General features: G+C 45.4%; 2 protein-coding genes across 3 annotated transcripts in view; one reads left to right on the top strand and one right to left on the bottom strand.

The window, feature by feature from the left end:
- Positions 1-17,717, top strand: part of LOC109877967 (potassium voltage-gated channel subfamily KQT member 5) — a 145,960-nt gene extending 128,243 nt beyond the window's left edge. Inside the window, exons 10-15 of one of the 2 annotated variants that reach the window (XM_031798961.1) lie at positions 5,500-5,723; positions 9,697-9,808; positions 10,632-10,763; positions 11,005-11,112; positions 12,659-12,785; positions 14,140-17,717. In XM_031798961.1, coding sequence (XP_031654821.1) covers positions 5,500-5,723; positions 9,697-9,808; positions 10,632-10,763; positions 11,005-11,112; positions 12,659-12,785; positions 14,140-15,444 — 2,008 coding nt within the window. In that variant the 3' untranslated portion in view covers positions 15,445-17,717. The remainder of the gene's footprint in view (positions 1-5,499; positions 5,724-9,696; positions 9,809-10,631; positions 10,764-11,004; positions 11,113-12,658; positions 12,786-14,139) is intronic. The other variant, XM_031798962.1, reaches the window with a different exon arrangement.
- A 345-nt stretch (positions 17,718-18,062) lies between these two features.
- Positions 18,063-22,342, bottom strand: LOC109877974 (elongation factor 1-alpha, somatic form-like). Its single transcript, XM_031799875.1, has 8 exons — positions 22,060-22,342; positions 21,670-21,776; positions 21,114-21,198; positions 20,499-20,774; positions 20,115-20,246; positions 19,907-19,925; positions 19,242-19,498; positions 18,063-18,679 (listed from the first exon to the last, which is right to left on the bottom strand). Exons 1-8 carry the CDS (start codon positions 22,201-22,203, stop codon positions 18,380-18,382), a joined length of 1,320 nt encoding a protein of 439 aa, XP_031655735.1. The 5' UTR covers positions 22,204-22,342; the 3' UTR covers positions 18,063-18,379.
- Positions 22,343-22,745: the final 403 nt, after the last annotated feature.

Genomic DNA, 22,745 nt, shown 5'->3' with positions numbered 1-22,745 from the left:
TGTGTGGGTGTGTCCCAAACGTCTCTCTCCATCCATAGGACATTGGTCAAAGGTAGTGCACTATAAAGGGAGGAGGGTGTCATTTGGGACTTACAGTGTATTGCTGCTGAAAGTGCCAATATGCAGTCTGGAGACCTATTGCAGAGAAAGATAGCTAGTTAAGAGTTGTTGGCCCTAGCTCTTAACTTAATGGATTCATTTATAGAAACAGCCAGCAGTTCATTACTTAGTCATTATTTACCTCTCCTTTGGGCCTCTCCCCCCTCTTTCTTCAGTGTTTATCTTTCTTTCTCTCCTTTTATTATTCCTTCTTCCCTCTCGCTCTCCATCTCTTTATTCCTCCCACTCCCCTATTCTCTCAGCTCTTGTCCTTTCATTCCCTCTCTCTCACTCTCTCTCTCTCTCTCTCTCTCTCTCTTTCTTTCTTTCTTTCTTCCTCTCCTTCATCCCCTTCTCTCACTACATCTCTCCGTACCTGAGGTGTTCTTCAGGAAGGAAATGATTGCAGTGGTTTCTCTCTCGCTCTCTCTCTAAAATTAAAAATAATTGTGTTTATTGCAGTCGTGTGTTGTGTGTGTATTTCAGTATAACAGGATTTGAGTGACACAGACACTAAATTACAGAGGAAAGATAGAAGAGGGAGAGAACACTGTCTTTCTCTCTTTATTTCTCTCTGTCTTTATCTCTCTCTGTCTTTCTCTCTCTCTCCTCTCTCTGTGTGTGTCTCTCTCTGTGTGTCTCTCTCTGTGTCTCTCTCTCTCTCTCTCTCTCTCCCCTCTCTCTGTCTTTCTCTCTCTCCCCTCTCTCTGTCTTTCTCTCTCTCTGTGTGTGTCTCTCTCTGTCTCTCTCTCTGTGGGAGCTTGAAGTGATAATATGTTGCCTTAGCTGTCGTTATACAACAGTAGGGAAAGCAAAATGCTTGTGTCTTTAAAGTGAAAAACAGAATTAAAAACCTGAGGGCCACTAAAACAGATTTCCAAACTAAGTGTAAAACGTCAACAGAATACCAGAAATAAAGTAAACCTTTCAGTGTTGCCTAGTGTTGAGAGGGTGAGGACAGAATCCATCCCACGCAAACCCAAACACTTGAAAAGCATGTCGGTAGAAAAGGAGAGACAGAGGGAGGGAGAGAGCGAGAATGAGAGAGAACAAAGCTCCAGCATCCTCCACCTATTGAATTCAATTCACAACCCTTCTCTCTCTCATGGTCAAGGGCTCCACCTCAAAACTGCAGGAGAAAAATAAATAAATAACAATCCATTTTTGAGTGTCATTGAACCAGGTGCCGATGGCCCTGAAAGTCTACTGGTGCCCAACAGGTTGCCTGTTTTAAAAGTTTACCGTCCTCCACACATATGTCTCTCTCTCTCTCTCTCTCTCTCACTCTCTGTTGAGAGAGAGAGTTGATCTGTTGATAATGCATCTCTGCTTTTTGACCTTTATATCACTTCATTGGCTTATCATATAGCTTTAGTTTCATCTCTCTCTCTCTCTCTCTCTCTCCTCTCTCTCTCTCTCTCTCTCTCTCTCTCTCTCTCTCTCTCTCTCTCTCTCTCTCTCTCTCTCTCTCTCTCTCTCTCTCTCTCTCTCTCTCTCTCTCTCTCCTCTCTCTCTCTCTCTCTCTCTCTCTCTCTCTCTCCTCTCTCTCTCTCTCTCTCTCTCTCTCTCTCTCTCTCTCTCTCTTCCTTCTCTCTCTCTCTCTCTCTCTCTCAGCTGAATTAGTATGGTTAAATGAGAGACATGGACAGGAGTGGGGCTGAATGATCAAATAATAGGCTTTTTAAAAACGCTGTCATACCTAGGCTCTCATTTTCTCTCCCCACTGAGCTCAATTACCTTTGAAACACGCTCTTTCTAAATGTCAGCAAGTGGTTGACAACGTATAGTGGTTCTACAGTATCTCTGGTCACGCTTTAGTTTCGTGCGATTGAAGCCGAGTGATCATGCTGTGCTTATAAAGCCTTCAAATACATGACATAAAGGACTATGTCATCTGTCATAAGTTATATTAACATCCATAAACTATATAGTACATAGACATTAATACACTTAGTCTGAGGTAGCGATTGTATAGATTAGATTTCATAAACATTCACATGCAGACATGAAGGCATGTGACATCTTTACAGAAGTATACATAGACATTCATAGAAGCTACATTCATAACCTATACAAAGACGTTCACATACAGTACCAGTCAAAAGTTTGGACACACATACTCATTCCTTTATTTGTACTATTTTCTACATTGTAGAATAATAGTGAAGACATCAAAACTATGAAATAACACATATGGAATCATGTAGTAACCAAAAAAGTGTTAAACAAATCTAAATATATTTTAGATTTGAGATTCTTCCCTTTGCCTTGATGACAGCTTTGCACACTCTTGGCATTCTCTCAACCAGCTTCACCTGGAATGCTTTTCCAACAGTCTTGAAGGAGTTCCCACATATGCTGAACACTTGTTGGCTGCTTTTCCTTCACTCTGTGATCCAACTCATCCCAAACCATCTCAATTGGGTTGAGGTCGGGTGATTGTGGAGGCCAGGTCATCTGATGCAGCACTCCATCACTCTCCGTCTTGGTCAAATAGCCTTTACACAGCCTTGACTTGGGTCATTGTCCTGTTGAAAAACATATAGTCCCACTAAGTGCAAACCAGATGGGATGGCGTATCACTGCAGAATGCTCTGGTAGCCATGCTGGTTAAGTGTGCCTTGAATTCTAAATAAATCACTGACAGTGTCACCAGCAAAGCACCATCACACCTCCTCCTCCATGCTTCACAGTGGGAGCCACATATGTGGAGATCATCCGTTCACCTACTCTGCATCTCACAAAGACATGGCGGTTGGAACCAGAAATCTCAAACATTGCCCGTGTTTGTTGGCCCAAGCAAGTCTTCTTCTTATTAGTGTCCTTTAGTTGAGGTGATTCGACCATGAAGGCCTGATTCACGCAGTCTCCTCTGAACAGTTGATGTTGAGATGTGTCTGTTACTTGAACTTTGTGAAGCATTTATTTGGGCTGCAATTTCTGAGGCTCTAATGAACTTATTCTCTGCAGCAGAGGAAACTCTGGGTCTTCCTTTATTTTGGCAGTCCTCGTGAGAGCTAGTTTCATCATACCGCTTGATGGTTTTTGCGACGGCACTTGAAGAAACTTTCAAAGTTCTTAAAATGTTCCCTATTGACTGACCTTCATGTCTTAGAGTAATGATGGATTGTCATTTCTCTTTCCTTATTTGAGCTGTTCTTGTCATAATAAGTACTTGGTCTTTACCAAATAGGGGTATCTTCTGTATACCAACCCTACCTTGTTACAACACAACTGATTGGCTCAAATGCATTAAGAGGGAAAGAATTCCACAAATTAACTTTTAGCAAGGCACACCTGTTAATTGGGATACATTCCAAGTGACCACCTCATGAAGCTGGTTGAGAGAATGCCAAGAGTATGCAAAGCTGTCATCAAGGCAAAGAGTGGCTACTTTGAAGGAACTCAAATGTCAAATATATTATACACTTTTTTGGTTAGTACATGATTCCATATGTGTTGTTTCATAGTTTTGTAAATAGCAAAAATAAAGAAAAACCCTTGAATGAGTAACTTTTTTTTTAACAAACTTTTGAACTGTACATTATAAACATATATATTTGCTTACCGTATCTCTTTCCTCTGGTTTGTAGTAAGGTTCTCAGTAGTAAGCAGACGCTACTGAGGAGGTGTACCCTACGGAAACATACTAGGTACCCCCCCCCCTCCTGCCCGCCTGTACTCATGACTATGAATTTATTCTTGATGCATGGATTCGAAATCCGAGAGAAACTTGGTGGTTTTTCAAAATGGCCGCATATGGGTTCTGGGAGTTCTCTGAGTATCTGCGTTACCATTGCAACAATGTTGAGCTGCTTTTGGACAGTGCCCGAAACTGCTGCCTGTTGTCTTATGACTTGAACCACTTCTCCTACTGTACACTGACTTGTATTACTCATACCACCCTGTATACCACTGCTGGCTTGCTTCTGAAGCTAAGCAGGATTGGTCCTGGTCAGTTCCTGGATTGGAGACCAGATGCTGCTGGAAGTGGTGTTGGAGGGCCAGTAGGAGGCACTCTTTCCTCTGGTCTAAAAAAAATGTCCCAATGCCCCATGGCAGTGATTGGGGACACTTCCCTGTGTAGGGTGCCGTCTTTCGGATGGGACGTTAAACGGGTGTCCTGACTCTCTGAGGTCATTAAAGATCCCATGGCACTTATCGTAAGAGTTGGGGTGTTAACCCCGGTGTCCTGGCTAAATTTCCAATCTGGCCCTCAAACCATCACGGTCACCTAATAATCCCCAGTTTACAATTGGCTTACTCATCCCCCTCCTCTCCCCTGTAACTATTCCCCAGGTCGTTGCTGCAAATGAGAATGTGTTCTCAGTTAACTTACCTGGTAAAATAACAGATAAAAAATTAATTACAAAATTCTGACTGTACAACAGCTATTTGGTAAGGTCTTAAAAACAGATCCACTGAACAGATATGCTTTCTAACTGGTTTATTGTGATATTTCACCATCAACTGCAATCTTTCTGGAAGTTTTATCAACTACTCTTGCCTCTTACCTCACTTCCTGTCATTCACACCATTCCCACTCATATCACCAAAACGTGAAAGACACAATGACTTCATCAACAGTCACATTAACATTTACAATGACCACCAAAACAGTCACAGTTAGATTGGGTATAGCTTCCTACCCCTTGCCCCGCTGCCTGTCCTCTGCACGGCCACTCCACTGCCCCTGCATGTTGTCACTTGGAAACCCTGTACACAGCATTGTCCATCCTCTGACCTCAGCACTCCACCCTGCACCTCACCATTTCAGCAGTCCCTCCTTGGATATTAGACCCCATGAATAGTTCATCACAAAGGTTCATGAAATCATCACTCCACCCTATTCCCTTGGTGGTTTTGGTTATCCATGATACAAGATCCTCCCCTGCACAAACTCCTATTGTACCTCTTCTATGGTAGCTCCTCCAATGGGGACTCTGCCAGTCAGAGAGACAGGGATTGGCCAGCTGAGGTCACATGTTTAGGAGTGAGCTGAGTGCTAAAGAATCATAATTGCGTACTAACAGTGGGGTACCTGCTGAAGCATTTTGCCTGCTGTGCACTTGTATTTTGGATAATAGGCTGCAGTGCATGCTGGTCTATGAATAGGCCCATCAATCTAACCTAATTTAAATGCCTTGCTCTCCAGTGAAGCAACCAATAATTGAGGTAAACGAATGAACAAACTCATGAAATGGTGAAAGACTCCTGTAAAAGGTTTCCAATCAATTGCATTTTGTTTGAATTGTTCCCGACCCCGAACCTGTGCTTGATCTTGATACAGTACGTGTGTATATCTTTGTCCCACTAACACCATTCCTTTCTCTCTCTCTCTCTCCATCCCTCCACACCATCATCCCCCTTTCTCCCTCCATCGATCCATCCCCATGACAGTCAGAAGCTGAGTTTCAAAGACCGGGTCCGGATGGCGAGCCCCAGGGGGCAGAGTATTAAGAGCCGGCAGACGTCGGTGAGCGACCGGCGGTCCCCGGGGACTGAGGCTGGGGGTACGGAGGGCACCAGCCCTGCCAAGGTCCAGAAGAGCTGGAGCTTCAACGACCGCACCCGCTTCAGACCCTCCCTCCGCCTCAAGATCCAATCACGCTCCACTGCCGATGGTGAGAGGAACTAATGACTTGTCGTGATTGGTCAATTGTTGGATTTGGGCATTTAGTGTAAGAGATGGGTTGATTGGTACCATGTTATTTCCCTTGCCTTTATACCAAAATGGTAATATTGCCCTGATACTTTCTACACATGTTATCATCTTTAGAATGATATCTCATGATATCTTTAGATATACTTAGATCACTGGTGAGCTACATCGACTTAAAACCACACTCTTAATGTCATGCTAGCTTTCACTCCCTTTCCCTAAGTTCTCTGGCTGGGCGCTGTGTGCTAGCCTATGAAGGATTACTCCTAGACCGCCGGTCTTATGGGCAGACCAGACCAGAGCTGGCACAGACCATAGAGCCCAGCGGGAGGAATGTTAATGCCTGTTTGCAGTGCGCTGGTTTGGGTTAGTGGGGCTGGCCGGCCTGGCTTGGTTATGGCTGGAGCTCTGAACCGTGCTCTGGATGGTGGGTGGGAAGGGAAGCGAACGGGTATGCTGTAGATTAGCAGCCTGCAGCAGTGCTGCTTTATCCAGCCTAGCCAGCTGGTTGAGGAAGGCAGGGTAACAGCCACAGTGACCAGGTAGCTAGGTCAAATGGAACACCAGCTAAATTCTAGAATGAAGTAGGTCTATACCAATAGTGGACTACAATAACACTATTACCATAATAACACTATTACCAGCACATTATGTTGAGGATGGATAGAAATGGAACAGGGGATTTATCCAGATTAATCTGGTGTAAGAGACATTTTGGATAAAGTGAGGACTACTGACTATACTGTATATGACACTGACCTTACACAACCGTACAATAATCATGTTGTATATGGTAAATGGACTGTTGCATATACAGTATGCCAGATGGATTAAATGGCTTTGCCAAGAACCAGCTACAGCACTTTCTGAATTAATGAGAGCAGAGATTGATGCTGGCTGACACACACACACACCAATCCTCCAAAGGCCCGTGGTGGCTTGCCTTGTAACATTACAAATAGCATTAACCTGGGGTCATAGAAAACTTTCTATTGGTCAGGGGGAAATTTGTTTGATCTGCACTCTACCACTTCTAACCCCTGGCCCGCTTTGGTGTGCTTTATGTCGTAACTCAGGCCACTCATAAACAGCAGGTCTTTGTGATAATATTTCCCATTAGCAATATACCTACTGAGGAGAGGCAGCTCTCAGGCTCGCGCTCTTCAGCTATACTGTGGACTCTTTTGTGAAAACAAGAGTTTTTCCATTTTTTTTCTCTCTCTCTCTCTCTCTCTCTCTCTCTCTCTCTCTCTCTCTCTCTCTCTCTCTCTCTCTCTCTCTCTCTCTCTCTCTCTCTCTCTCTCTCTCTCTCTCTCTCTCTCTCTCTCTCTCTCTCTCTCTCTCTCTCTCTCTCTCTCTCTCTCTCTCTCTCTCTCTCTCTCTCTCTCTCTCTCTCTCTCTCATCCCTCCCTCCCTCATCCCTCCCTCCCTCTCTCTCTCATCCCTCCCTCTCTCTCTCTCTCATCCCTCCCTCTCTCTCTCTCTCTCTCTCTCTCTCTCTCTCTCTCTCCCTCTCTCCCTCTCTCTCTCTCTCTCTCTCTCTCTCTCCCTCTCTCTCTCCCTCCCTCCCTCCCTCCCTCCCTCCCTCCCTCCCTCCCTCCATCTCTCTCTCTCTCTCTCATCTCTCCCTCCCTCCTCCCCCCCTCCCTCTCTCTCTCATCTCTCTCTCTCTCTCCAGTAGCAGTGCGTGGGTAAAATCCCTGTGGAAGCCAAGCCAGTGAAAACATATTAGAACCAATGTTGGGATGATTGCGTTGTTTGCTCTACAACCCATTCGTTCATACGTTGCCGTGATATACAATAAGGCAGAGACAACAATAGACAACAGTCACATGGTGGTGAAATAAATTCAACTACACGTACATTTGTTTCATCACAAAACCGGAGAGCAACGTCGGGCCGGGGGAAGTCCACAAAGCAAATATTGCATGTATTGAACAGTTATATGACCTGCAACCAGTGGTGTAAGTACTTAAGTAAAAATACTTTATAGTACTAATTCCGTCTTTTGGGGGGGGGGCGCATCTGTACTTTACGTTACTATTTATATTTTTGGCAACTTTTACTTTTACTTCACTACATTCCTAAAGAAAATATCATACTTATTCCTCAAAAGTACTCATTATATTTTGAATGCTTAGCAGGATAGGAAAATTGTGAAATTCATACACTTGGTCATCCCTACTGCCTCTGGGATGGCAGACTCACTAGGCACAAATGCATCTTTTGTAAATGATGTCTGAGTGTTGGAGTGTGCCCCTGGCTATCCATACATTTGAATACTTTTACTGAAGTAGTATTTTAGTGGGTGACTTTCACTTTTACTTGAGTAACTTTCTATTAAGGTATCTTTACTTTTACTGAAGTAGTATTTTAGTGGGTGACTTTCACTTTTACTTGAGTAACTTTCTATTAAGGTATCTTTACTTTTACTCAAGTATGATTTAGACGTCAACACAAAGACAACAGGAACATTGCCTCTGCTATTTCAACACCATTCCAACTTAAACATTTAATCAACAAGGCTAAATACAGTATGCTTTTTTGAATACACTGAAAACAAACGTAAAGATACCAGAAACAAATGGTACAAATGTGTGTGTGTGTGTGTAAGTAAGTAAGTAAAAAGAAGAAGAGGTTTGGACTCACCCTACTTGTATACTAGCTGAAAACCAATGCCACCCTCATCTCTTTCATGTTGGCAAAACGGTCTATGGCTCTGTCATACAGTACGCGTTTAGTTTTTGTTGTTATAGGCTACCTAGCTAAAACGCTTGTTAGCCTAACTTCCTCGCATGGGCAACAATGAACCAGCTAAGTTAGCTGGCTACTTAACGTCAGCCTAAAATTTGCCCAGCGTCGTCCGGGTTAGGCCGTCATTGTAAATAAGAATTTGTTCTTAACTGACTTGCCAAGTTAAATAAAGGTTCAATAGATATACTGCTGCAACATGTCATACTCTTTTGGTCCACACAGCATCAGATAGATGGGCTACACATACTGAGACAGAAGGGCGCTGTTTCCCTCGCTCTGATGATTTCTCCGGTGAGATTCAGCCACTTGCGAATTGATGGAAAACCATTAAAACAGAGAGAGACGAAAGATATGTTTTTTTTGTAAAATATTTGGGGAAGCCTGGCTCCCCTTGGCATCAATGCACGCCACTGTCTCTCTCCCTCCCCTTCTTCCCTCCCTCTCTCCCTCCCCTTCTTCCCTCTCTCCCTCCCCTTCTTCCCTCTCTCCTTCCTTCCTTCCCTTCTTCCCTCTCTCCTTCCTTCCTTCCCTTCTTCCCTCTCTCCCTCCCTCCCCTTCTTCCCTCTCCCTCCCCTTCTTCCCTCTCTCCCTCCCCTTCTTCCCTCTCTCCTTCCTTCCTTCCCTTCTTCCCTCTCTCCTTCCTTCCTTCCCTTCTTCCCTCTCTCCCTCCCCTTCTTCCCTCTCTCCTTCCTTCCTTCCTTCCATCTCTCCTTCCCTTCTTCCCTCTCTCCTTCCTTCCTTCCCTTCTTCCCTCTCTCCCTCCCCTTCTTCCATCTCTCCTTCCCTTCTTCCCTCTCTCCTTCCTTCCTTCCCTTCTTCCCTCTCTCCCTCCCCTTCTTCCTTCCTTCCTTCCATCTCTCCTTCCCTTCTTCTCTCTCTCCTTCCTTCCTTCCTTCCTTCCATCTCTCCTTCCCTTCTTCCCTCTCTCCTTCCTTCCTTCCTTCCTTCCTTCCTTCCTTCCTTCCTTCCTTCCTTCCTTCCTTCCTTCCTTCCTTCCTTCCTTCCTTCCTTCCTTCCTTCCTTCCTTCCTTCCATCTCTCCTTCCCTTCTTCCCTCTCTCCCTCCCCTTCTTCCCTCTCTCCTTCCTTCCCTCCATCTCTCTTTCTTTCTGTCTCCGTCTTAAAAATAATGAAGGTATGTTATAACTCAAACTCTCTTTCCCTCCATCTCTCTCTCTCTAGCTGACTCTAACATGACCACTGAGGATGGTTTCGGTGATGACAAGGGCTGTCACTGTGATATCTCTGTGGAGGACCTGCTGCCTTCCGTCAAGTCTGTCATCCGAGCCGTCAGGTGAGACACACGCACGCTCACTCACACACACACACACACACACACACACACACACACACACACACACACACACACACACACACACACACACACACACCTGCTGCCCTCACTCAAGTATGTCATCAGAGCCTTAGTGTGACCTTTTTCTTCTTATTGTAACCTCCGAACTCTTTCCCCTAATCCATACCGTGAGAGGCAGCTTCAAAATCTCTCTTACTTCCCGCCATGGGTTTAGCCAGTGGATACATTACTATATGTCTTTTCCATCAGTCTTACCACTTTGATCCTCACATTGGGCAGTAAGGGCCTCTCATATTCAACCTCTTCCACTGTATGGGGCCCACAGGTGTATGTACTAAGCTCCCCTCTACACTCTCTCAAAGGGCTAGATTTACGTGCTACACAGCTAAGGTAAACAGTGAGGTAAAGACTGATTTTACCTCAGATCTTTCACAACTTCACAGGAATATTTCTTTTGAAATATGAAATTATTTTCCAGATGAGCGGTCATGTATTTATGTTGAGAAAGAAGAGCTGTTTCTGCTGTTGCTATTGGATAGTTTTAGATCTCAGTACCTTGGCGTGTGTTACTCGCGGTCAATGTCCTTCTTTGTTTGAGGACTCCCTCTTATGGCAGATTGACGAACTGCATTGAGATTCCCTCCTATGCTGGATCGCTTTCATTAGGACACACCGTAGCGGAACTTTTCTCAACGGGAAACAAAAACGAGCGTTTCTTGTTAGGCACGTTCACGTAGTCCCTCCCTGTTTCGGGCAATGTTCTTTCATCTGGTATTTAATGAACATGGTCTGGTCCATCCAGGATAATGAAGTTCCACGTGGCCAAGAAGAAGTTCAAGGAGACGTTGCGTCCGTACGATGTGAAGGACGTCATAGAGCAGTACTCCGCCGGACACCTGGACATGCTGTGTCGCATCAAGAGTCTGCAGACACGGTGAGAACAATAATGCACTGTCACGCATGGTCAAAGTGCTCACGTAGTCACACTCTAACTTAGACCTTCCAATAAAATGCATGAAAAGGCTTAGCTAGCAGCTGTTTGCCCATGTGTATTCACTGCTTAGCCACTAATGTAAGCAGTATGTCTTTGTCTTCATGTGAGTGTGCATATGTTCGAGTCTGTGTGCATACATTCATATTTGTGTGTGTGTGTGTGTCCTCACTTTCCCCCACAGGCTGGACATGATAGTGGGGCCCCAACCCCTGAGCAGCCGAGCCAAGACCTTTTCCTCTCCCTCCCTGCCCATGTATTACAGCCAGGGCAGAAAGAACTCCACGCAGGGGTCAGAGTTAACCCCCTCACGCCCCTCACACACACCCCTCACGCACTCCTCTCCTCACATCCTCTTGACTTTCTCCACATCCCCTGCATGTGGACTAGCTGATTGTTTGCTAGAAGAAACACTGCATGGTTTTCAAATCGCAAATATCTTCCTTACCTGTCTAGGTTGACAGTATATCTTACCTGTCTAGGTTGACAGTATATCTTGCCTGTCTAGGTTGACAGTATATCTTACCTGTATAGGTTGACAGTATATCTTGCCTGTCTAGGTTGACAGTATATCTTGCCTGTCTAGGTTGACAGTATATCTTGCACGGGGGATCCATTTGGGACTGTTGATGGGTTCAGTTTCTAGATTCCTCCTGGTGATGTTTCTTCTGTTCTGCATTCCTGTCAACTGAGTTTTCTCTTAAACTTATGGCCGATTCAATCAGATCCCCTTTAGCCAACACCCGCAGAGCTGATGTTTTGACGGTGTCGGCGATGGAATTGCGTTAGAGTGATCAAATCCACAAGTTGCTCCCGGCATTATAGCTAAAACGGACATTGCCATTGGCTGCACGGAGTCTCATTAAGTTTGCATTCTGTAATGTGAGATGTAATCTACACCTCGATTAGGCTGTTAAAAATCCTCATTATTTGGTTAAATTATTTTTCAATTAGAGCTTCATTATTTCTATATAGCCGACACTTTCTCATTCTGAACTTCTAACGCGAGTGGGGAGGTGTGGCTTCTTGAAAATGATCACAAGAGCAGCTGCTCACCGATTTACAGCTCCAATGCCGTTCCACCGCCGACACCGCCAAAACGTCAGCTATGCAGGTGTCGGCTATAGCCGGTTAGCACTTGATCTGATTAAATCTAGGCCCTAAACTTTCACTGAATTTGAAAGGCCTTATTTACCAAATGAGTGAGCAGTGAGCCACCATGTGGTAGAAATATAAAATTACATTTTTCTGGTCGAGAGCTTCTTGAGTCATGGAAAATATTGATTATCTCATATAAACATCTCAAATGAAAGTCCAAATGTGTAGTAAAATGATACATAAATACAAATAAAAACGATGCTTGTAATTTAAGGTCATCCATTTTGTATGTCAAATCCAGTAGTAGATAATACATTCGCCTCTTCTTCTTGGCTTCTAAAGTTTAATCTTAGATCTTTTGAAAAAAGGTGTATTGACATCCCACTGGGCACAGACGTCAATTCAACGTCTATTCCACGTTGGTTCCACCTCATTTCAGTGAAATGACGTGGAAACAACGTTGATTCAACCAGTGTGTTTGCCCAGTGGCATGCGGTTGATATTGATACACTTGCAACATATATCTCTAGTGACACAGTAAACCGAGCCAGTATATATCCTTGTGAGCAGTATGGGCCTCTACAGTAAGTGTTGTATTCTCACAGAGGACCAATTCCAACTCTAACTCTCTTTCCTTCCTTCTTCCTTCTTCCTTCTCGGGCGGGCTGCCTACTGGACATCCTCTGGTCCTGCACCATTCTGTACCCTCTCTTTAACACTATGTCTCCTGTGCCCTCCAGAGTGGACCAGATCCTGGGTAAAGGCCAGGTTCCTCTGGATAAGAAGATCCGGGACAAGCTGCTGTCTGATGGAGACCTGCTGGAGGACATGAGTATGCTGGGACGTGTCTGCAAAGTGGAACGGCAGGTCAGTGGGTTTCCGTGAACTTAAACGCTGGTTCATTAAGTATGGTGAGTTATGTGTGGTTCACCTTTGACATTCGTGGGAATTGGCCTATACGGATGGGGGCTCAATTGAAATGTTTCTTACAGAAGAAATGTGAAAAGCACACGCATGACCATGGTAGCAATTGTAAGGGAACAGTTTGAAGATAATGGGAAGATAAATGATTAGACCAAAGGTGAGCACACAAGTCCACCTGACACGAGACTGGATCCAACCAATACACTGTCGACATTCAGTAACATAAGAATATCCCTGGAAAACGTGGTGTAGGTGCAACATAAGACAACAAAGTTACAAGGGTTTGAGTGAGAGGACTAACTGGAGTCTCCAAGTGGCCACACACCTCTCCAAAGTGTGCACAGTTCCCAAGTCATTTCAATGCATTTCTATGACTCAAAGAAGGTACTTTTTGAGCTCTCCTAGCTGTGCCGTTGAGGAACTAGAGCAAGCACACTTGTCGTTGTTTCATTTGGAACACAACCCTGTATCCCCGCCATCACACAATTACTGTTGATGTTTACGCAATCCAAAAATGGTCCATAATGAATCGCAGTCGGGGTCAGGTGGGCATGATTTGAAAGCTTGTTCTGTTGCCAACATGACTAGCTAAGTTAATATATACGATCTTACGGTGTTAGGCTTTCACAAGGTCATTTTGTTACGCATAGAAAGGAGTCATGAGTGCATGCAGGTGTGTGCCACGGAAAATTATTTTCACAATAAACCAACATGGGCTCATTCTGTTCAGAACAACCCAGGTTATGACGCCATGTCACCTTGTAACATCAAACATAGTGATCATAAACGCTGACACTGTATATGCCATGAGTTTTATGATTTGGAAATGTGAAGTGCACATTTGGACTCACGGGTGTTTGGCTTGTGTGACATCAAAGTGGTATTTATTATAATAATCCTCATCGTCTCATCTTTCAAAGTACATAGAGTCCTCTTAACTTACAGCATTTCCCTCACTAAGAGAACAAAAAAATAGCAAACGTTGCCCAAGTACCAGGAAGCAACTTCGCGCGGTGCTCAAGTTCAGAACGGCCGTCAGTCCAAACCCATACAGCGCTGTGAGGCATTCGTGCCCAAATCTGCTATTTTCAACCCGTATACGGGTACAGGTATGAGTGTAAAGGGCTACCAACTACTGTTATTCAACATATTTTAATTGTTTTGCGTATTATGGTTAAATGTGGTTGCATGTTGTTTGTTTTACCAATTATGTGAAAGTACTCTTTCTTTTCTGTTGCTAATATTAACCTTCATTTCTATTTCCCTCCCTCTCTTCCTTCAATCCATCCCTCTCTAGGTCCAGTCTATTGAGTCGAAGCTAGACTCCCTGTTGGACATCTACCGGCATGTGTTACGTAAAGGCTCCTCCTCTGCCCTCACCCTCTCCTCCCTGCCCCTGTTTGAGCTGGAGCAGACCTCAGACTACCAGAGCTCTATCCTCTTCAAGGACCACTCCACCTGCTCTACCCAGGTCAGCAGCACCGGAGGTGGGCCAGGGATAGAGGGCCAAGGGGGGTGCGTGACCCGCTCCTCCACCAACACCTCAAACCTGTCCCGGGGACTTCACCTTATCCTGGCGCCGCCCACCGAGCTCAGCCTCAACCTCAACACTGGCACCTCCTCGCCTTCTACCGGTGGGCCCCCGCCCTCCTCGTTCAGTCCGTCGCCCCTTCCTCAACACCACCACCATCATCATCATCATCATCATACCCTGCCGGAAAGTGGGGAACCAGTCCATAGGGGAAGTTCTTCTCACTCACCTCCTATTCTTACTCCTAATTGTGTATCTGGAAGTGGGGGGTTTCCTACTCTGGCCAGGCCCCCACCGCCTCCTCCCCAGCCCAGCCGGACGGTGGGTCACTCCAGGACGGAGAGGGAGAGGGAGGTGGGCAACTTCTGTGGAACCCCAGAGGAGAGGGAGGATGGTGATGTGTTAGGCCCAGAACAAGGCCTCAGAATCGGGAGGCTGGGGCAGTCAAGAGGGGGGTCCAATGGGAACGGCAATGGCCGGCCCTGCAATGCCAAAGCAGAGGGCTCCTGGACGAGACACACAAGCCTGGAGATGGAGCCCCTGGTACCCCTCTCTTCTGCTCTGGGAGGAGGAGGCCGCTGCTCCTCTGGCTCCAACCCCAGCCAGGTGGACCGAAGCCTGGGCAAGTCCATGTCTGTCCAAGACCTGGGGCAGGGTGGGACCACCTCCATGGCCCTGGATAGCCACCACCATCCTAGCCTCAGCCTCTCCTCCCCCAGCCCCTGCAGCAGCGACTCCCCCACAGGCTCCCACAGTAGTCAGGACCCTGCGGGAGGGGGCGGCGGGGATGGCTGGGGGGAGGAGGACCTCTTTATCAGCGACAGGGACGTGGACGCCCTCCCTCTCCCTCCCGAGGCTCAAGGTGGAGCCTTTGGCTTTGACTTCTTGTCCCAGGGTACAGCCGACGCAACCTCTTACTCTTCAGAGCTACTGAGGACAGACCCTGGGCTTGGGGCGGGGTTAAGTGCTCTGGCGGGGTTCAATAGGAGCCTGCCGAGCGGGAACACGTCATCGCCCGCCTCAGTTGGGAGCGCCGAGTCCCTGAGCATGCCGCACGTACGGCTAAAATAAGACACACCCCCGTGTCGTATGGACCAATCAAAAAACCTCACCTTATAGAGCTCTTTATTCTATTTTTGGAGGGGTGAGGGGGAACAGGGAGGGACTATAATGGTTATTTCTGTTTATATTTCTGTTGATTCATTTGATAAAAAGCAAAGTATTTTTCATCCAAGTCGACGATACATGAACATATCATTGCATGAATTATTATTGAAGAAATCGAAACAAAGAAGGTAAAATAAAGAGAGAGAGGTATATAAAAAAGAGATATATATTATATATATCTAAGAAACAAGCTAAACTTGATCCTGAAAGACAGTGGGTTGATCTGTGATCTTGACACTGCATGAGCACTGCATGTTTTCAACTTACCCATGTTACAACTTACCCATAAGTCTTCATTCATTAACACTGGAAGTTGTTGATGACTATGGACCTTATGGCAAAACCCTTCTAGAAAACATTTCCTTAATTTTAATACACATAATCATGTACAGTAAAAGTTCAAGTGTGGGGCCTCCTAACTTAAGACTAGAGCGTATGGGGCAAGTTAAATGCTTACATGAACCCAATATCATACTCTTATCCAAAGCTTCTGAGGCAGCCATCTTGAAATGAATGTTGCCTCAATAAGTTTTTCACGCACATCAGTTCCCTATAATAGTTTCTCATTTGAGTGACTATTGTGGACATACAATGGTACAAAACACCCCTCATTGTAATGATAGACTTGCCAAGTCCAGGTCAATACTAGTTTGAGGTAAATTTAATTCTGTCACCAGGTCACACACACACCCACACACTCCGGTAGTTTACATACTGTATAACTGTTGTACACAAGCTGCTACACATAGTCCCGGGAAAGGAATAACTTCTAAAACAGGAGACGAATAGCTGCTAAAACCATAGAAATAGAATTACTAGAATACTGTCCACCCATCATGACACTTTTGAATGGGGATGCCCGTTCTAGTACTTCTATTTCTATGCCGAAAGCACAGTTCAATTGTGCACCCCGAGGTGTTATCTACCCGACGACCAAGGCATCCACATTATGAATGTGATTTCTTGAGATGCCTGTGTATCTTCTCATTTAATATTTTTTTGTTACTTATAACACAAGAGAGCAAAACACGAAGGGAGAAAATGTGCAAAAATATATTTGTTATCCGTTTATGTGACCCTCTTTTAATTAAATGAAGATACTTGCAGTCTTACATGGTTTCAGTCGCAATCACCGGCTGTAGTTCTTTTAATACATTATAGTTTTGAATGATTATTAAATTGCTTAAACGGAAGTTGACATGCTGTAGAATGTATATAATGTTATGTTAATAATCTGTAAGTGATATTTCGCACACCCTGGCAAGCGGTGTGAGTGACATCATGGCTAATGCTAACAACAATTAGCCCTTTTGACTTAAAGGGATATGTCACTCAAATCACAAAATTACATTGTTTTTCTTACCTTTCAAGCAGTCTTTACAGGGTACCAAAATAAAACATGTATTTTGTCATTTGAGTGGACTAACCTTTTATGTGTTACAGATTCAGGTACAACCGGGTCATGTTCAATAGGGCACAATGTAGCAAAACATTTTGAATTGGAATGCAAAGATGACTTATTGGACACGATCAACCTCAGGTAGTAGGCTACCTCATCGGTTTCAAAACGTTTTGTAACATTTTGTGCCAACTGAACAGGATCCTGTAGGGATTATTGGATGTTTCACCAAGGGGGTTGTTTCAAAGGAGAGAAACCCATTCAAAAACATGAAATACAGGATGAACTTGTACGCTAAACCCAAAGCTCCAGTACACATACAATTGGAAACAGAAACATTTATGGTCGATTAAATCCTCATTGAAGGCTTTACCAGAATATGTGAAGTATATAAAACATGCAGTACATAACATGGTGCCTTTTTTGGCGATATACTGTCCATTTCAACATGTTTATTTGCACCCAACGTGTGGGTTGTTGGCCTTTTGTGCTGAAATGGTCTCACATACTTGATTTTTTGTTTCGTCCCTTGTATATATAAAAAAAAATGACTATCTGATTTGGGCATTATTTATCCACAGACAGACCATCTATTACCAAAGGAAAACTGGCCTTTAGAAATGTCATCATTGTGTCTCATACGATCATTATCCTAATTTATTTAAACGACGTGCACATACCTATACGATAGTAATAATGTCCGTTAGCTCCAATCAAGCCTGTGATGTCATGAAAAATGCAAAAGAAACTTTTATTCTCCTACATCAATAAAAAAATTAAAAAAAGGAAATTCAAGTGTGTTTGTTGACATATTTACAGACACGTCCTGTTAGCCTTTGACCATTGTGGTGCATCTCCTGTTCTGTAGCTGCGTGTTGGCATCTATTTATTACCTTGAAAAAGATTTTTTTCAACTGTCAACCCATATTTAAATGACTGCGGAAATATGATGCACATGTTGCTAAGTCTGAACCCTTTTTAAATGTCTTTCGATATACAGTGCCTTGCGAAAGTATTCGGCCCCCTTGAACTTTGCGACCTTTTGCCACATTTCAGGCTTCAAACATAAAGATATAAAACTGTATTTTTTTGTGAAGAATCAACAACAAGTGGGACACAATCATGAAGTGGAACGACATTTATTGGATATTTCAAACTTTTTTAACAATTCAAAAACTGAAAAATTGGGCGACCAGACTTTGACTATGGTGTGTACGAGGGGGGTGATGTTTTTCATTTAAGTCTATTACAGGCTTTGCAGCACATGATACAATGCTATAGTTGATTTGAACTGTAGCACTTCGAAAATACTAAATGGAACATGTGATTAGTTCTAGACAAGAAGCACCAAGACTGATGAGGGATAGAGATAACTTCTTTTCTGATGAACAGAGCCAGTTCTGTAATATCTATATATATGACAAAGATGTACAGTACACGTCATCTGTCCCCCCAATAGGGATCTGGGTTGAGGGCAGACACACACACACACCACCTACCAAGTGGTGGGTCCTCGGAGAAGCTCTCCACACACATGGGCTTCCCGGGGACCATGGCAACGATGGCTGCGTCGCCAGACTTCAGGGCCTTGGGGTTGTCCTCCAGCTTCTTGCCCGAGCGCCGGTCAATCTTCTCCTTCAGCTCGGCGAACTTACAGGCGGTGTGGGCCGTGTGGCAGTCCAGCACGGGGGCGTAGCCGGCACTGATCTGACCTGGGTGGTTCAGGATGATGATGTGACTCTATGCTACTTGTTGCCTGTTTAAACGGGGTAGTAAGTGATGTGTGAATTGGACAAAAACAGGAATCAGAACACAGCATGTTAATTGGTGTCTCGTAATGACTCGTTTCAATCCAGACACACAATGTTCTCCACAGCGAACTCTCCTATCCAGACACACAATGTTCTCCACATTGAACTCTCCTAACCAGACACACAATGTTCTCCACAGCGAACTCTCCTATCCAGACACACAATGTTCTCCACATTGAACTCTCCTATCCAGACACACAATGTTCTCCACAGCGAACTCTCCTATCCAGACACACAATGTTCTCCACAGCGAACTCTCCTATCCAGACACACAATGTTCTCCACAACGAACTCTCCTATCCAGACACACAATGTTCTCCACAGCAAACTCTCCTATCCAGACACACAATGTTCTCCACAGCGAACTCTCCTATCCAGACACACAATGTTCTCCACAGCGAACTCTCCTATCCAGACACACAATGTTCTCCACAGCTAACTCTCCTATCCAGACACACAATGTTCTCCACAGCAAACTCTCCTATCCAGACCTGTGCAGTGAAGCTGGCCACCTCCATCGGCGGGTCGTTCTTACTGTCTCCAGCCACGTTCCCTCGCTGTATGTCTTTCACCGACACGTTCTTGACGTTAAAGCCCACGTTTTCTCCGGGCATGGCCTCGGTCAGCGCCTCGTGGTGCATCTCCACTGACTTGACCTCCGTGGTCACATTGACGGGGGCAAAAGTCAACACCATGCCTGGCTTGATCACGCCCGTCTCCACCCACCCCACCGGGACCGTACCAATACCTGGGAGGAGGGAGGTGAGAGGCATGAAACCTTTGAGGCAATCTTTCAAGTCTCTCTGAGGCCAGGATTGAATCCGATCGCACTTGTGGAAATTGTAGCATTTAATGGCCATGTTAACGCCTTCGGCAAAGATCACATTCAAGGCAAACGCTGCAGATGTCAATTCAATTGTAAATTCCAGTTAAATGTCAAGCGTGCTAGATCTCAGATCGAACGCAGCTCGGATTGAATCCCAGCCTGAGTGTATAACATCAAAAATAAAATGTATGTAAGAGCTGAAAAAACAACTCAAAACCCTTAGGCTTTCAGTGCTGCACAATAGCCAAATTGACTGAATTTAAATGGAATTGACCCTCGAGCCACTGGCATAGCACCAGTGGTGGGTTTGAACACCTCCCAGGGCCTCACCCCCTATCTTGTAGACGTCCTGTAGGGGCAGGCGGAGGGGTTTGTCAGCGGGGCAGGAGGGCGGCTGGATGGCGTCCAGGGCATGTAGGGGCAGGCGGAGGGGTTTGTCAGCGGGGCGGGAGGGCAGCTGGATGGCGTCCAGGGCCTGTAGGGGCAGGCGGAGGGGTTTGTCAGCGGGGCGGGAGGGCGGCTGGATGGCGTCCAGGGCCTGTAGGGGCAGGCGGAGGGGTTTGTCAGCGGGGCGGGAGGGCGGCTGGATGGCGTCCAGGGCCTCCAGCAGGGTGGTCCCAGAGGCGCTGCCGTCCTTACGGGTGATCTTCCACCCTTTGAACCATGTCATCTACAGGGACCAGACCTAACACTAGGAACAAGCCTAGCTTAAGCGTTATGGCCTGCATAAGTAATATGTAATAAGACCTTGTGAAAACGAACCACTTTTCATACCACGGCAGTAACACTAATTCTAATTCAGTGGAGGTGTGCGCGACTGCATCTGTAACTCTATTGTGTAATAAGGTTGCGTCCTAAGAATATAAAGTGTCCTCCTGCCTTGGAAAAAGATAAGGATAAGTATACAAAGAAGACTACTAACGTTAGGGCTAGCCTCCAGCATATTGTCCCCATTCCAGCCGGAGATGGGAACGAAGGCCACTGTATCCGGGTTGTAACCAATCTTCTTAATATAGGTGCTGACTTCCTTCACAATCTCCTCATAACGTTTCTGGCTGTAGTTGGGCTCGGTGGAGTCCATCTTGTTGACCCCTACGATCAGCTGCTTGACCCCTAGGGTGTAGGCCAGAAGGGCGTGCTCACGGGTTTGTCCGCCTCGAACTCGCCCACGCCTGCCGCTGAGCACGGTACAGTCTGCATGTGGCAAGGAGGAGACGGGGAGCAAACATGTTTCATTTTGTTTGCATTTGAAAGCCGTTTGAAAGCAGAAAGTGTTACATGGAAAAATAATCAATTCTTATTTCTTGTTTTATTAAATGGATTCCCAGAATAACCGTTTGATTTTCAGAGTAGCCAATGTAATCCTGGTCCAAAAAAATGTTTCTAATAGTATAGAAGACATGTTTAATATGTTTCATGTTCTTCCTTCTTCCAGTTTTGGGGCCCATACGTACAAAATAAGAAGGCCCTTGGCTAAACATTCAGTCAGGGTCCATGTTGAGTGACAGCTGGATACAGTAGTGTCTGCAGCCCATACCTGAGAGGTGCCAGTGATCATGTTCTTGATGAAGTCCCTGTGTCCCGGGGGGTCGATGATAGTGACCTGCTGGATATGGTAGTGTCTGCAGCCCATACCTGAGAGGTGCCAGTGATCATGTTCTTGATGAAGTACCTGTGTCCCGGGGGGTCGATGATAGTGACCTGCTGGATACAGTAGTGTCTGCAGCCCATACCTGAGAGGTGCCAGTGATCATGTTCTTGATGAAGTCCCTGTGTCCCGGGGGGTCCATGTTGAGTGACAGCTGGATACGGTAGTGTCTGCAGCCCATACCTGAGAGGTGCCAGTGATCATGTTCTTGATGAAGTCCCTGTGTCCCGGGGGGTCCATGTTGAGTGACAGCTGGATACGGTAGTGTCTGCAGCCCATACCTGAGAGGTGCCAGTGATCATGTTATTGATGAAGTCCCTGTGTCCCGGGGGGTCGATGATAGTGACCTGCTGGATACGGTAGTGTCTGCAGCCCATACCTGAGAGGTGCCAGTGATCATGTTATTGATGAAGTCCCTGTGTCCCGGGGCATTGATGATAGTGACCTGCTGGTCTCAAACTTCCACAGGGAGATGTCGATGGTGATGCCTCGCTCCCTCTCTGCCTTCAGCTTGTCCAGCACCCAGGCGTACTTGAACGAGCCCTTCCCCATCTAAAGACAGACCAAAGAGACACCAAATCAATGGCAAAAGTCTGTGCTGTTTGTTTGTCTCTTTTGTCTTTGTTATGTTGGAACAAAATCGAGAGGTAAATAAGTCAATGCTCAGTTCAATGGTATGGATTCAAAGTGGAATCATACCATATCCCTGAAATACCGAGCTTGGTGTAAAGTTTGACAATAGACTCTAACATATCGATCATGTATGACAACAGGCTAGACCTTAAACACTTTCCCAGCACAGAGTTAAGTCACTTGTGTCTGGCCACCTCCATACCTCAGCGGCCTCCTTCTCAAGCTTCTCAATGGTCCTCTTGTCGATGCCCCCACACTTGTAGATGAGGTGGCCTGTGGTGGTCGACTTGCCTGAGTCCACAAGGCCGATCACCACGATGTTGATGTGAAGCTTCTCCTTGCCCATAGCTGTTCGCTCAGGAAGACACCGGAGTAGATTGTGGCAAGAGGGGTCAACCAAGCTGGCCAAGTTATTAGGAATTACAATGTCATTAACCAAGCAAAATGTTTGACATTTTAGGGGGTATTGAGAAGACAAATATTTGTGAAATTGATTAATACTAGTGACTCGGTCATGGAGAACCATTCACACCCCATAAGATCTCTCTATTCCCTTCCCTGACAATGTGTATAAAGTTTCACTGAGTGGCTTGCCACCATTTTGAGAGTGAGGTCATCAGAATGAAAGAACAGGTGAAAGAAAAGCAGCCATTTCTCAACAACATAGCTGTTATTTTCCTTCCTGGTTCTAAAAAAGCCGACTCCACCATGTTCACGATGGCCCTGGAGACTGGTGGTTGGGTGTAACAGTATTTGGGGCGTTTAATATTTCAAGAGACAGTCACAGAAACAATGGCCAGTCAATCAATCAATATACACCCAGGTTACATTCCAAATAGCACCCTATTCCATATTTAGTTCACTGTGCTTTATACAGGGGATAGTACA

Source organism: Oncorhynchus kisutch, linkage group LG20, assembly GCF_002021735.2.
Source record: "Oncorhynchus kisutch isolate 150728-3 linkage group LG20, Okis_V2, whole genome shotgun sequence".
Classification (NCBI taxonomy): Eukaryota; Metazoa; Chordata; class Actinopteri; order Salmoniformes; family Salmonidae; genus Oncorhynchus; species Oncorhynchus kisutch.
The sequence above is the reverse complement of the archived record's forward strand: the minus strand, read 5'-3'. Positions and strand labels throughout refer to the sequence as shown.

What these genes read in the sequence shown, in the direction of transcription:
- LOC109877974 (XM_031799875.1), bottom strand. Translation starts at nt 22,203, where the DNA reads ATGGGCAAGGAGAAGCTTCACATCAACATCGTGGTGATCGGCCTTGTG. An exon ending in TGATCACTGGCACCTCTCAG is followed by an intron (nt 20,775 to 21,113) that starts GTATGGGCTGCA and finishes TCCTTGCCACAT; the next exon opens with GCAGACTGTACCGTGCTCAG. An exon ending in TGCTGGAGGCTAGCCCTAAC is followed by an intron (nt 20,247 to 20,498) that starts GTTAGTAGTCTT and finishes TGGTCCCTGTAG; the next exon opens with ATGACATGGTTCAAAGGGTG.